The sequence below is a fragment of the Myiozetetes cayanensis genome, unplaced genomic scaffold (genome assembly GCF_022539395.1).
Source record: "Myiozetetes cayanensis isolate MyiCay16 unplaced genomic scaffold, myiCay2020 scf5-8, whole genome shotgun sequence".
Taxonomy (NCBI): domain Eukaryota; kingdom Metazoa; phylum Chordata; class Aves; order Passeriformes; family Tyrannidae; genus Myiozetetes; species Myiozetetes cayanensis.
Window position 1 is genome coordinate 86,954,008 of NW_026087742.1, and position 13,752 is coordinate 86,967,759.

General features: G+C 42.1%; 1 protein-coding gene across 1 annotated transcript; it reads left to right on the forward strand.

Annotated features, from left to right (window-relative positions):
• Nucleotides 1-1,747: 1,747 nt before the first annotated feature.
• On the forward strand, nt 1,748-13,322 carry CNOT11 (CCR4-NOT transcription complex subunit 11). Its single transcript, XM_050332497.1, has 7 exons — nt 1,748-2,226; nt 3,531-3,695; nt 5,763-5,915; nt 6,450-6,652; nt 7,445-7,647; nt 10,480-10,576; nt 13,102-13,322. Exons 1-7 carry the CDS (start codon nt 1,803-1,805, stop codon nt 13,297-13,299), a joined length of 1,443 nt encoding a protein of 480 aa, XP_050188454.1. The 5' UTR covers nt 1,748-1,802; the 3' UTR covers nt 13,300-13,322.
• Nucleotides 13,323-13,752: the final 430 nt, after the last annotated feature.

Consider the following 13,752-nt stretch of genomic DNA (forward strand, 5'->3'; position numbering starts at 1 on the left):
TGCCCTGTGCAGTCACAGAAACCTTCTTCTGCAGTACACTTCATACCCCAAGAGTATTTTACCCCCATCTTTTCCTTAGATGAAGGATTTTCCTGCCCTGAAATGGTACTCTGTTTTAAAATCATTCTGACTTCAAAATTGCCTTTGTCAATTAATGTTTGTACTCATCCCATTTCCTGTAAAGTATTCCATCTTCTAAAGCGTTAGCTTTCCTGTTTCGACCAGAAACCTTTTAATTTGGGTAAAATAATTTCAGATGGCTGCATTAGTGAGCACATATGAGTCACACAACTTTTTTGCTATCTTAGTCATTGGGGAAACTTTCTGAAGTCCATTTCTGCAGTTCTGCTTACATTATTCCAGTAAGCACAACATCAGAGTGTCTTGTGTTTCTGAAATTTACAGGAAAAGAGGCAGCTTTCACTTTCTAAACATGTTTCTTCTTTTTGCTCTGGTGTCTTCAGCAGAGCTTGTTACTGGGAGCAGGCTGTACACAAAAGACCACCCGGACAGAAGCGCCACAGGTTTGTTCAGGTGGATTGCTGGGTGATTAGCACCCAGCAAACTACCTCTCAATTTAAGGCACAATTTTAGATGTGATCACTTCTAACCATAAACTTCATCCCAAAAATGAACAAATACAACTTTTGCCAGCACATCAGAAACAGAAAATCTGCTGATCAGTCTGAAGGTCCACGCTTTCCCAAGTCCTCCAGCGCACCCTACCACACACATACACAGTTTACTCCCTCGGCAATTTGCAATACTTTGATCTTCTTCCCAAATCTTAAAGTCCTTGCTGCAGTTGTCCAGTGGTAAAGGCGCCGCGCTATCACCGCGGAGACCCGGGTTCGATTCCCGGTCAGGGCCACTCCCGGGCAGGTGGGGCTCGTTAGCCCTTAAAGGCAACCCACCTACGTCCTAAGGACCTCACTGCCACCGTCCAAGCTCGCTTGGCCCCGGCAGATGAACCTTAGGATTAAAGGGTGGGCTCAGTTCCGCGCACACTGTGTCTCACCTAAAAAATCCAATGCGCAGGCTGGAAGGTGGAAAGACCTTCCCCGGATCTTCGCTCGCGAAGACTGGCCATTATTATTATGCTGCAGTTGTTGTAAATCTAAATTGGTCTAAACTTCCAAGTAATCTTTGAATATGCTGGCCATGTTAGGCAGCCCACTGGCATCCTCTTCCATCTACTTTACTATTCTAGCAGTGTATCTTGCAAGCAGACCTCTCAGTGTGATCCAGTCCGCTAGTGAGTAGCTGCTCTATCATCAACAAGGCTTTCAGATCATGCCTCACCTGGCTGTAGACCCTGCTTTTTCTCCCCCGAACCATCGTTTTCATAACAGCTGTATATGTTACCCTTTTACACCTTTGGGGATCTGGGTTTCCTTCCCATCAGCAACGCGAATCAGGGATCACCTCTGTTACTTTATCTGTATGAAGAACACGAGCTTTCAGTTTACTTCAGAAACTGAATCCCACCTCTTACATCCGTATGGCGAACTGGAAAGCCAAGCTCTTCTGGGCCCCGCCACGGGCGGGCGCGCGCGCCCCCTGCCGGCCCCCCGCGGGAGCGCGCGGGGCCGAACGGGGGCCGGCAGGGGGCGCGCGCGCCCGCCCGTGGCGGGGCCGCGCTGTCCAACGCCACGCCCCGCCCCGCCCCGCGCGGGGCCGCGCGGGCCAATCCCGGTGCGCGCCGCCGCCGCCGCCGCCACGGGAACGCCCCGGGAAGCCTTTACGGCAGCGCCGGAAAGGGCGGGCGGCGGGCCCGGTGAGGGAGCCGGGTCGGCGGTCGGATGCCCGGGGGCGGCGGGAGCCCCGCGCCCGGCACGCAGGGGGGAGCGGAGGCGGGCGAGGCGGCGGCGGCGGCGGCGGCGGCGGGCGGCAGGATGAGCCTGTCGCCGAAGGAGCTGTCGAGCCTGCTGAGCATCGTGTCGGAGGAGGCGGGCGGCAGCACCTTCGAGGGGCTCTCCGGCGCCTTCCACCACTACTTCGGCAAGGCCGAGCACTTCCGGCTGGGCTCGGTGCTCGTCCTGCTGCTGCAGCAGCCCGACCTGCTGCCCAGCCCGGCGCAGCGGCTCACGGCGCTGTACCTGCTGTGGGAGATGTACCGCACCGAGCCGCTCGCCGCCAACCCCTTCGCCGCCGTCTTCGCGCACCTGCTCAACCCCGCGCCCGAGCGCGGCGGCGGCGACGAGGCGGAGCGCACCCCGCTCTCAGGTAGGTGCGTGTGTATGTGTGTGTGTGTCCCATCGCCCGGGCCCTCCCGGGGAGGGCCGCGGGGAGCTCTGCGTCTGTCTTCTGAGGGAGCTGGGGCTGCTTGGCCTGGAGAGGAGGAGGAGGATCTTATCACCTTCTACCTGCAAGGAGGTTGTGGTCAGGTGGGGGTTGGGGATGTGACATTAAAAGAGGCTGTCCAGGGAAGTGGCAGAGTCACCGTCGCTGGAGGTGTTTAAGGAGTGGCTGGACATGGCACTTTGTTCCATGGTCTACTTGTCGTGGTGGTGTTTGGTCACGGTTTGGACTTGACGATCTCAGAGGTCTTTTCTAACCTAACTGATTCTGTGATAACGCAGAATTTTTGTGGAGAAAGCCTTTACAAAAACCGAGGTGATAAGAGGCTTCTGACAGCTTTGAAGCTGTGAAACAATCCTCTCAGAGACAAATACATGAAGCACTTTTTCCCCTCTTCAGTAAATACAGCCTTGTGTAAGTCGTTTTTTAAAAAAAAAATAACCTGTTGGAGTGAGTCTGGAGGAGAGCCACCAAGTTAATTAGGAGAATGGAGCATCTCTCGGCACAAGGAAATGCTGAGAGAATTGGATTTGTTCAGCCTGGGGAAGAGAAGGCTTCAGGGTCACCCAATTGCAGCTTTCCAGTCCTTGGAGGGAGACTATAAGAAAAACAGAGATGGACTTTTTACAAGGGCCTGTAGTGACAGGACAAGGGGGAATGGCTTCAAACTGAGAGTAGGTTTACATTAGATATTAGTAAAAAATTCTTTACTGTGAGGGTGGCAGAACACTGGAAAAGGTTGCCCCCAGAAGCTGTGGATGCCCCATGCCTGGAAGTTTCCAAGGCCAGGTTGGATGGAGTTCTGAGCAACCTGGTCTAGAGGAAGGTATCCTTGCCTGTGTCAGAGGGGTTGGAACAAGGTGGTCTTTTAAGGTCTCATCCGACCCAAACCATTCTCTGATTCTGTGAATTGCGATGTCAGGTCATGCTTTGTAGCTCACTGTCTGGATTGGAAAGTGTGTGAATAAACCAGTGTGAGTGACTTAGCCTCAGATTTTGCATGTCAAGGTGCATAACGGTGATCAGGGTAGTGCTGCATTTTGCATTGCTTTAGGAGCTGAGTAGGTAACAATTTTATGTGTGCACACAGACTCTCCAGCTGCACTGATCTTGCCTTAAACAATACATCAGTATGCATTTTAGTTTTGCTTGTTCCACAAGAAGCACCTGGAAACTGTTCATGCTCCTGCATTAAAAACCAGGAATTGTTTTCCACTGTGTGTCCACAGGCTTCTTACCTCCCATAACTCCTCCAGAAAAATTCTTTCTTTCTCAACTGATGTTGGCCCCTCCTAGAGAGCTGTTCAAGAAGACTCCTCGGCAGATTGCTGCAATGGATGTGGGGAACATGGCCCAGTCAGTGGATATAAGTGGGCTTCAGCTGGCATTAGCAGGTAAGGAAGGTTTGTGGCTGTGGTTCTGTTATGAATGGAAACTCTTAATTGTTCCATGACTGTGAGTTACCTGAGAAACACTTTCTCTCATCTGTCCTAAATATGGAAAAGCTTGAACTCTGCTGTAGTGTCTTCAAGCCCTTGTTCCAGCACATGGAGAAACTTCAAGCAGATATTACACCTTAACTCTTTTATCCTCCTTAACAATAACTCTTTAAGCATGTATGCCACTACCTTAAATATGAGAGCATTTTGCAAGTATAGAAAGGTGTTAATCTAAAGCTTTGTGGGTGTTTTTTTTAAGGGTGGAGTTTTTTGTTTGTTTTTGTTTTATTTTCTGGGTGTTTTTTCTGGATTTTTATCCCTTTTCACCCTTTGCAGTATTTCTAGTGTGAGAGAAAAAGCATAGCTGTCACAGTGCTGTCTTGTACCAGTACTTCAGCTGTACCTGGCAAATTGACTGTTACTTATTACAATTATATCATCAGTTTATAATAAAGTTACATCTTGCAGCATTAGCTCAAGAGTGGGAAAGTGATCCACTTTTGCTAGATTGAAAAGAAAAGCAATGTGATGCTTATCCTTTGACAGGAGAACGTGAGGAGGAATGTGATTGTTCAGGTCACATTGACTGATGAGTCACATCTGGAGCTAATCTGAAATATATTGTTGGGAAGAAGGAGCCGGTTTGAACACCAAAAAATATTGGGGTTTTTTTCTCTAGGTATGTGCAAATAGACCTGCTTGCTTGGAAACTGGCCATCCCACTTCTATATCAATGCGATGTGGGGAAGAAGATGTGCTCATTTGGACTTTGCCTTTAAAATGTTTTTTTGTTTAAATAACTGAAAAGTATGCTAGTTGTTGCCTTTAACAGAAAAACATACCCTGCTGTGCTGCTTTGGTGAGCATATATGCAAATATTTGCATTATCTGAAAGCTGGGAAGTGTCAACGTGGTTGCACAGAAAGGAGCAAGCACACTTTGCTTAGAAGTGTTGGGGAACACAAAATATGACAGCACTACGTTCAATTAACCAGGAAAAGGAGTTGTGTGTAGTTTCATGTAGAACTTCTTCAAGGGATTTCTTGTGTGGTACCAACATTTTTGGACTTCAGATTGCTTAAGGCTTAATCTGCTTCTTAGTGTTCTGCGTTAATGGGCTGGGAGGGAGGAGTGTCAGGTGGTGTTTCTGTAGTGGGGATTTTTCTGGTTTTTGTTCTTTGGAGTTTTTTTGCCAAAGCAATGGAAAACATGATCTATCAAAATAGTACATAGAAGATTAGCCATCAAGTCTTCAGATACAGAAGAGTGATAGGTTGTGACAGAAGAACACTTAAAAACCTGACAATGAAGTATTGAGCCCCGATATTTTCACTTTTGGCCACTTTTTCTTCAAGTCTTTGGCTGTATATACTAACCTTAATATTATTTTTATGTAGCTTGTTTATGTTCCATAGTTTGGCCTTCAAAGGGACACTTTCATCTCCTTTCAGGTTTGCTTTAATGACAATCTCTCTAGAATCGCACAACAGTTAAAACTCCATTGTTTTCCACAGGAGCATTGACTGTGGTTTGACAGTGAATGCCCAAGTAGATTAGGCAATGCCATGGAAAGGTGTTGGGTGAATTTGAATAGCTGACTTCAGGTCTGGTATGACCATTGTCTTCTGTAAACAGATCCATGTAGATTTCTCACTTTCCTGCTCTGAGAGTAAGTGATTACAAAATTAGATGCACCATGTGAACTCTTTCAGGAGTATTATGGGAACCTAATAATGTGCTTTTGGATGCAGATTACATCAGTTACCTACCTTTTCTAGAGCCAAGACTAAGTTTAAGATAATTTCTATTTCTTCTTTATCCTTGCTGCATACCTCGGGGTCCCTTGCCTGTCAGCTGATACTCTCACTACTAGCTGCCTGATGCTGTACTAAATTTCATGTTGATGTTATCTGGTTTGGGTTTTTTTAAGCTTGTTATTTTTTTAAAGCTGCTTGTTTCTCACTACCTTTAGTATTCAAGGCACCTCTGTTTCAATTTTATGGTTTAATATTCTTCTTTCAGAACGCCAGTCCGAGTTGCCAACACAGAGCAAGGCCAGCTTCCCCAGCATTCTCAGCGATCCTGACCCAGATTCTTCCAACTCTGGTTTTGACAGCTCTGTTGCTTCCCAGATCACGGAAGCCTTAGTGAGTGGACCAAAACCTCCTATAGAAAGTATGTGCACTTTCACATCTTTGGTTCTGTAACGTGACATGCTGTGTTATTCTACTCTTCAGATAAAATATAATGGAATTGAGAAGTATGAAACGGGAGTTAAGATGAAGGGAGCAGAACAAAACTGCACTATCAGGCTGTCTGTAGATCAGATTCCATAGTGTTTGCGTTTTCAGACTTTGGAGTCTGTCTTCAAGCTCTTCCCCATGTCGCCTGTTGGCTAACAGATCTTAGACCCTGCACAGAGATCTGCATTTTCTGGTAATACCTCCCAAGGAAGCGGTTGCTGTGTGAGGGGAAAAAAACCACGGGATCAGTAACTTCGTGATCTGAATCAAGAGGAAAAACACACTGATGTAATGGTATCACTAAAAATCATAAATAAATGTTTTTCTGGGAGGCAGATAGGATTGTAATGCCGTTCTCAGTGTTACAGTGGCTTATAGACAAAGGGGCTTTGGGGGTTCTTTTTGTACTGATATAAAACTGAATACCCCCAGCCTACGAAAACATTTCACTTTGTTGCCATTTTAGGTCACTTTCGACCAGAGTTTATTCGACCACCGCCTCCACTCCATATATGTGAGGATGAATTGGCATGGTTAAATCCCATCGAGCCAGATCACACAATTCAATGGGATAAATCAATGTGTGTTAAGAACAGCACTGGAGTGGAGATAAAAAGAATCATGGCAAAAGCTTTTAAAAGTCCTTTGACATCCCCACAGCAAACACAGGCAAGTATGATGCACTTTTGCTGTCTAAAATGATTTCCTAACAAGCTGTCTAACTTGTGTATTTTAGAAAACTTTGAGCACTTTAAATGGTCTCTGTTTGGATTCAGGAAACTCCCAAGTACTTCAAATTGTAAAAACCCAAGAATTTTGACTTGGATTTGTATTATTATAGAAGAAATCCTTAAACTCCATAGCAGTGACTGGATGTAGTTACAGTTGATCAATAAGTAACACTGATATTTTTCTGCATGGAAAAATCTTCATATAACTAAGTTGTTCATGCTTCTGTGGAAGCTTTTGATAAATAATTATTTCAGAAATACCAAACCAAATTATTTATTTTTTCTCAATTTTATAATATTACCCCTGATTTTAGTGGGCTTTTTTTTCATAATCATCATGCTGACACTATAAAATAACCCTTATTTGCAGAACTCTTTCTGACAACAGTGAACCTGAAATTGAGATTTTCTTCTGCTGGACAGGAAACTAAAGGAGGCTAAAACTTTTCATGTGGTTTTTTTGTTGTTTTTTTTTCCCTGTTCTTTACTATCCACTGATGAAAGACTGCTAAATGCCTTACTAAAGGTTTTATGGCCATAGTTGCCTGTACATGGAAATTTTAAAGTAGACCTCTGGCATTTTTTCAGTCAAGAAGCCTAAATCTAAAGAGTTATCATTCTCCTGTATCTTAGATGTATTATAGTAGTTTCTTCAAACAGTAGCATGAATAGTTGAGGAAAAACAAACCAAGAGTTTTTGGGTTTTTTTGTTGTTTTTTTCTCTTCACAGCTCCTTGGAGAATTGGAAAAGGATCCCAAGCTTGTTTACCATATCGGTCTCACTCCTGCCAAATTGCCAGACCTGGTTGAAAACAATCCTTTGGTAGCTATAGAAATGTTGCTGAAACTAATGCAGTCTAGTCAAATAACAGAGTATTTTTCTGTCTTGGTCAACATGGACATGTCCTTACATTCAATGGAAGTTGTAAATCGGTGAGTACGATCTTAAATCTAACAAGGTTTTGCTAAGTATGTAAAACAAATAAATTAACAGTTATTAAGTGATTGTGAGGCCACAGGACTGTATTTAGATGCATTCCAAACACTCCCAAAAGTAACAGGAATGGAAGAAATAGCTAGTCAGATTACAGTGTAGGAAAAGAGTATCAAACTGTCATTCCCTTTTCAATTTCTTTATGGTGTTTATGTTGGATTTTTTTTCCATAATGTTTTAATAATAAGCCTTAGTGTTCTCTGATTAATCCTGCAAGGAAGAGCGTGCTGTGGATTTGTTGCTTTTTATGACTATGGGACTGTCTAATGCTGTTTCTTTCATAAAGGCTTTACTTCCTTTCCTGTAGTTCTTTATTGGTGGTGCCTGTAGTTTAAGAAAAAAACCTCTTATTTTAGTCCAGACTAAGTTTATAAAGTTAGTTGAGGGTGGGTATTAAAGAATTGAACCTCTCAAACATCTTCAGGGCTAACTTGAGAGAACACTGCAAATTTTTAAGTTCCTTTTTACAGCCTTGCTATTTTAAAATATAACTGTAATGTTAACAGCTTCCTATTAGCAGCAGCAAAATTGCAACAGGAAAAAACCCTCACAAATTCCCAGGAGAAAGATGTGATATTGGAGGTATATATTACACTTTATATTAATTATAATTTTATATAATTTATATATAATTTTATGTAGTTTAATTAAAATACTTTTGTTAATTATTCATAACATACCATATTAGGTATGGTAAAAAGATGATTTCTTGCACAGGTGCTTTACTAGTTAATCTTTCAATCCCTGCTCCAAGAATGGAGAGGCTTATTTTCTTTAGAAAACACTGCATTACTCTCTAAAATTAGCAAAGTGTTTCTACTTTGATAAGAATAGGGAAATACATGTCCTGTTTTGCTTAACTTCAGCTGGACTGGATAACTGCTAGAAGATTATTTTATCAAACTGATACATTGAGCTCAAAACAGTTATTTAAAATGGTGCCACTTATGGAGTCTGTCACTGCAATCTATAATATGTCTGAATGTTTTTGTCAGACCTCAGGTTCTGCATAATGTATAAATTTCCTTAGCAAGTAGATGTCCTATGTCCCAGGAAGCTGCAGGTTTAGTTCCTGACTTGCAAAATGATCAGTGAATGAATGTGTTTGTGTTTGAACTGTAGTGACTGATAGCTCCCATAACGGGTCGCACGAATTCGTGTTCTTTTCTCATACCTAAAAGCTTAGCCCCGTCTCTAGCTTCCGTCTTTTCTTCCAACTGAGGGAGCAGTTGTGTTTTATTAGGACATCTGGAAATGTTCATTTTGATCCTTCTTGAGGCATGCCTGTGTGGGAGATAGAAGAGTACAGTGGGACAAAGGGCAGCTATTGTGAGAATCCTCCGCAAACAGTTAATTCCATGTGGCTAATCTGCTTAATCCCAATTTGCATTCTTGATGCAGCTTAAGTGAACAAAAGGTGTTATTGTTAAATAGTGGCCCTGCTGTAGGTTCATGCCCTGTTTTCATTGAGAATAACTTCTGCATATTGATACAAGCCATTTTCTTAACAGAATGCTAGCCCCTTAAATAGGAAACTTCTCAGACAGCTAATCCCCACAAACTACAGAAGTACATCTGTCTTACTTTCTTCCATTTCTGAATAGCAATTACTGAATGTGAACTACCAAATCGGCCTCCTTCAGCAGTCTTTTTTGCAGCAGGGTCAAACTGCACTTAAATATCATTCGAGTAAAGAAACATAGCTGAAATAAATCCCTCCCTACTGTTGCAGACTGACAGCAGTGACTGCCCTGAATGTCCAGGATAGCTACACCACCAGGCATGCTGGTTTTCCCACAGCACAGCTACCATAGGAACAATTTCTATCATCAGACAAATGACTCAGTGCAAACAGGGAGACACTGATTTTTAAGTGAAATAAGACAAAAAATTAAAACTGCACTTGAAACTAAAACATTCACCTTTTTCCCTCTTGTCCCCCTTTCACTACTTGAGATAGGACTGATTGGATTTACTTGGGTCAAGTTCTGTTGTAACCTTAGGCAGTTCTACATTTAGTGTATGTTGTTATCTGATGAGAGCTGTACTGCTCTTTCAATTAAGAAACAGTGGCAACTCAAATACACTGGTAGCAGTATTGTTAAAACACAAATAGGTGTGCTTTGCTGCTAACCCTTAAAAATACACCAGTGCCATTCTTTGATGCAGTAGTTCTCCAATTCTTCTGTAGTAAGAAGCTTCTGAGGTTATTGTGCATCATCAATCTCTAGTTAACCTTTTCCTCTAGTCAGGGTCTTGTAGTTGAACCATAGAGATTCATTTTGCTCCAAACTTACAGCTGAAGGAACTAAGGAACTGATAATTTTGCAGAAACAAAGGAGTTATTCCAGTTGTATATGTAAGGAAGGATTTCAGCATCTCGAATCAGTACGTGAAATTCAAATATGAATAAGCAAAATGGTATTGCAGTGCTTATTGCAAAGAACCTTGGTACTCAGACAGCTAGAGGGCCTCATTGTAAATTGGAAACTCATGTCACTGACTCATTTGTGTAATGTTTGTAGGTGTGTCAGATATACTAGAAACCAGTCTAACTCAGCTTCTGTATTGTGTCAGAGCTAAAATAAAATGTTTTGGACTCTTAATGAAGAAATCTAAATAAGTAGAAATGTCTGTGGAAGCTGTCAAAAATCAGTTCTGTATGACAGAATGGGAGATAAATTAATATCACAAGTCTAACTTACTTGTTTTGCAACAGAATCACTAGAATTATGGTTTCATAAACCACTGGATATTTTTTATTTGAACAGGCTTACTACTGCAGTTGATCTCCCACCTGAATTTATTCATCTTTATATCTCCAATTGTATCTCCACCTGTGAACAGATTAAAGACAAATATATGCAGGTGAGTACTTGAATAAATTGGTTTGAAAAAAGTGTCCCATATATTGCTGTGTTTAATATGTGCTGTGATTTTTATATGGCTGATAAGCATTAAATTACTCTGTCTTACTGTTTCTTTATTTCAAAGGCACGTTTTTTTCCTAACACAGTTAACATAGTGTTTAACAGATGGTTCTTCACTATTTTATAAGACTTCACCGGTAATTACTGTTCCCTGTTTTTCTGTAGACATCATATATTTCTTCCTGGCAAAACTGCAGTTTTATGTGACTGGGGTCCTTACATCCAAAAGGGTTATCTGTCACTCAGCCTTTTTTTCACCGCAGTATTAGTTTGCCTTCTGCATAATTTTAAGCTTCAAGCTTCTTTTCTATACAAGTGTGCCCAACACTTCCAGACCTCTGAGGTGAATGTTACAAAACTCCCATGGAAGTTTCGCTTTTCAGTCATGACCTATAACAGCCTGCAAGTCCTTTGTCTTCCTAATACCATACTCTGCTTCACGAGCCTGTCATACTTCTTCAGTACCAGCATGCAAGTTACAGCCACTTCAAGGATCCCTGACTGGGGAGGATCAGGGGAAACATGAGGTTTCCACACCTTCAGCATGCAGGGTTGTCTGTGTGCTGTTTGAGGTATTTCCTTCTCTCCTGATCTGTTGGTTTCACCAAGTGCCCAGTCAAACTTGTTTTCTTGGGTACGTCATCAGTGGAAAATAGTTCCATGTTCAGTTTACCCAAGGCTTTGTGAATCTTGACCAAGTCCTGCCTCAGCTTTTTCCTCTCAATACTGAAGAACTGCAGCCTCTTGCAACAAGGCAGCTGTTCCTTAAGCTTTTTTGGTGTCCTTTCTCCAGCTCTACTATATCCTTAAGTGACAGAGATGAAAATTGTGCATGATACAGACGGTAGGGTTGTGGTGGGGTTTGAGATAGCAGCAACCCTCCTTCTGTCTTGTTCTCGGCACCCTTCCAGATGGTGACTAACCATTTGTTATCTTCTGGTGGCTTCTGATGCTTCTCTGCTTTGGGACTCTGGCAGATACATGAGTGACTTGACCTGTGACCTGCTGAATAGCAGCTGTGCCTATATTATATTTGGTAGTGGAGCAGGAAAACCGCAGCAGACTTGGACTGCAGCTGAGAATATGCCTAGAGTGGGACACTGGGCTCAAAGGGGCTCGTGCTCAAAGAGACCATGTAGGAGCTGTGCTTCAGGCACACACAGGACAAAAGAACAGAGGGTCAGGGAACACATACTGATCCCTAAGTAGCAGGCAGAGCTTGGGAGATCTAACTTTTTTTAAATGTGTATAAGCTCTCATAGACTCATGTTTTGTTTGAAAAGCATGGTACAAAACTGCTATTGGAAATGATCCTCACAGACTGGGAATCAGCCAGTATCTTGCATTTGTTCTTTTGCTCCGAGTTTCATGTTCCTCAGTTATTAAAGTTACTCTTGTAACTAACTTGTATTGCAGAGAAAGCACGATGCCTTTTGATTTCAGTGAAGGAAATCAGTTACTCAGTTTCTGAATTCTCTTGTTATAGGTAGTAAATTTTGCAGTAGTAAACTCAGTTCCTGAAAAAAATAGCTGATAACTTACATTTAGTGTAAAATAATCTGAAATGCTTTGGACACTTAATCTATCAAGCCCCTCATTTCTGTCTGATAAACATCCTTCATGTATATAGTTGCTTTTAGGGAAAGGTTTGTGTTCAGCTCTTTCTCACAATATGAAGAATGAGACCACTTTAATGATAAAGATCTGCTTTGGTCCTTGGGATGTGCTCTGTGTAAAGCAGAGAGTAGTAACTGGATCTATGTATGACAAATTGTGGGTGCCGGTTCCTAGGCCTCCACTTCCCAACTCCCAGCATGCTCTTCTAAGCAACTCTTAAGAAGGAGGAACACTTCCAAGATCCCCTCTTTTTCACTGAATCAGGCAGGAAATGAACCATGAGCTCTGAGGCATATTCTTGGATTAGGTGTCCCTGGAACTGTCTTTCCTTCTAAGACAGAGTAAGAGGGTCATCTGCTAATTCAGCAGCAGAGCACTTTCCATGAAGGAAGTTTGGAATCAGTTCTGTTGCTGTCACTTCCCATCTGGAGTGCCTTGATAATGTGGTGATGGAAATTTTGAGATGTGAAGTTTGTTCATGTTTCTTTGTGGTTTTATTGTAGAAAGTAAGACTAAGCAAGACCCAAATGATGACATCATCTTAAGCTATTATCCCTTCTCTCTGCCTTTATTCAGAGATTACATAACAAATTAAGTACAGTGCATAGGTGGATCTGGTGCTTCATCTGTACATGGGATTAATCTTGAGAAAGCTCCCGTATCCAGAAGTACAGATCTATAAAGCAGAGGATTCAGTTTATTAATTGAAAAAGCTGTACCAGATAGCTGATGAAGCTGAACTGCTCCTGAAATGCCTCACTTGCACTGCCGAGGGCCAGACATCCTTTAACTGACGTGGCTGCAGACATTTATTTGGATTATGAAACCATGTCTCTTTTGTTTCAGAACCGCCTGGTACGTCTTGTTTGTGTCTTTCTTCAGTCTTTAATCAGAAACAAAATTATTAATGTACAGGACTTGTTTATAGAAGTGCAAGCATTCTGTATTGAGTTCAGTCGGATACGAGAAGCAGCTGGACTCTTCAGATTGCTGAAGACACTAGACACGGGGGAAAATCCATCAGAAATGAAAACGTCAAAATAAAGTGACTGTCACTGGCAAAAAAACCTCTGTGCCAGCATTCTATACCAATTAATTGTCTATTTTAAACTTAAATCCCTGGATTATGTAATACATTATAAATAGCATTTTATGCATTTAAACAATAAATAAGGATTTTTCTGATAAAGCTGTTTAAGTTTGTGAAATGTTTTAGGCCTTACTCTGTTTTTGACTGGTTAAACTTTGTATGCTGTATATATGTCCTGAGATTCAGGCTCTGATTCTAGAGAGAATATAAACTTAAGTATTTAAGTATTAATCTGCCACTCACAGTTTTGTGTCCAAAACTCTTTGTGTATAACTAAAGTCAGCTTGTATCAAGGTAAGTAACTTCCTTGTTTTGCCCTTTGTTCACTATGTAAGACCTCTTTGGAGCTGGATACAACTCCTAAAAATGCGTGACCATTTCAGTGAGTAAGGGAAAGTCTGTCTTCA

Excerpts from the sequence above, each read along its gene's own strand:
- CNOT11 (XM_050332497.1), top strand. The coding sequence starts at position 1,803 with ATGCCCGGGGGCGGCGGGAGCCCCGCGCCCGGCACGCAGGGGGGAGCG. Across the intron at positions 5,916-6,449 it reads ACCAAAACCTCCTATAGAAA|GTCACTTTCGACCAGAGTTT; the intron begins GTATGTGCACTT and ends TTGCCATTTTAG. Across the intron at positions 10,577-13,101 it reads TTAAAGACAAATATATGCAG|AACCGCCTGGTACGTCTTGT; the intron begins GTGAGTACTTGA and ends CTTTTGTTTCAG.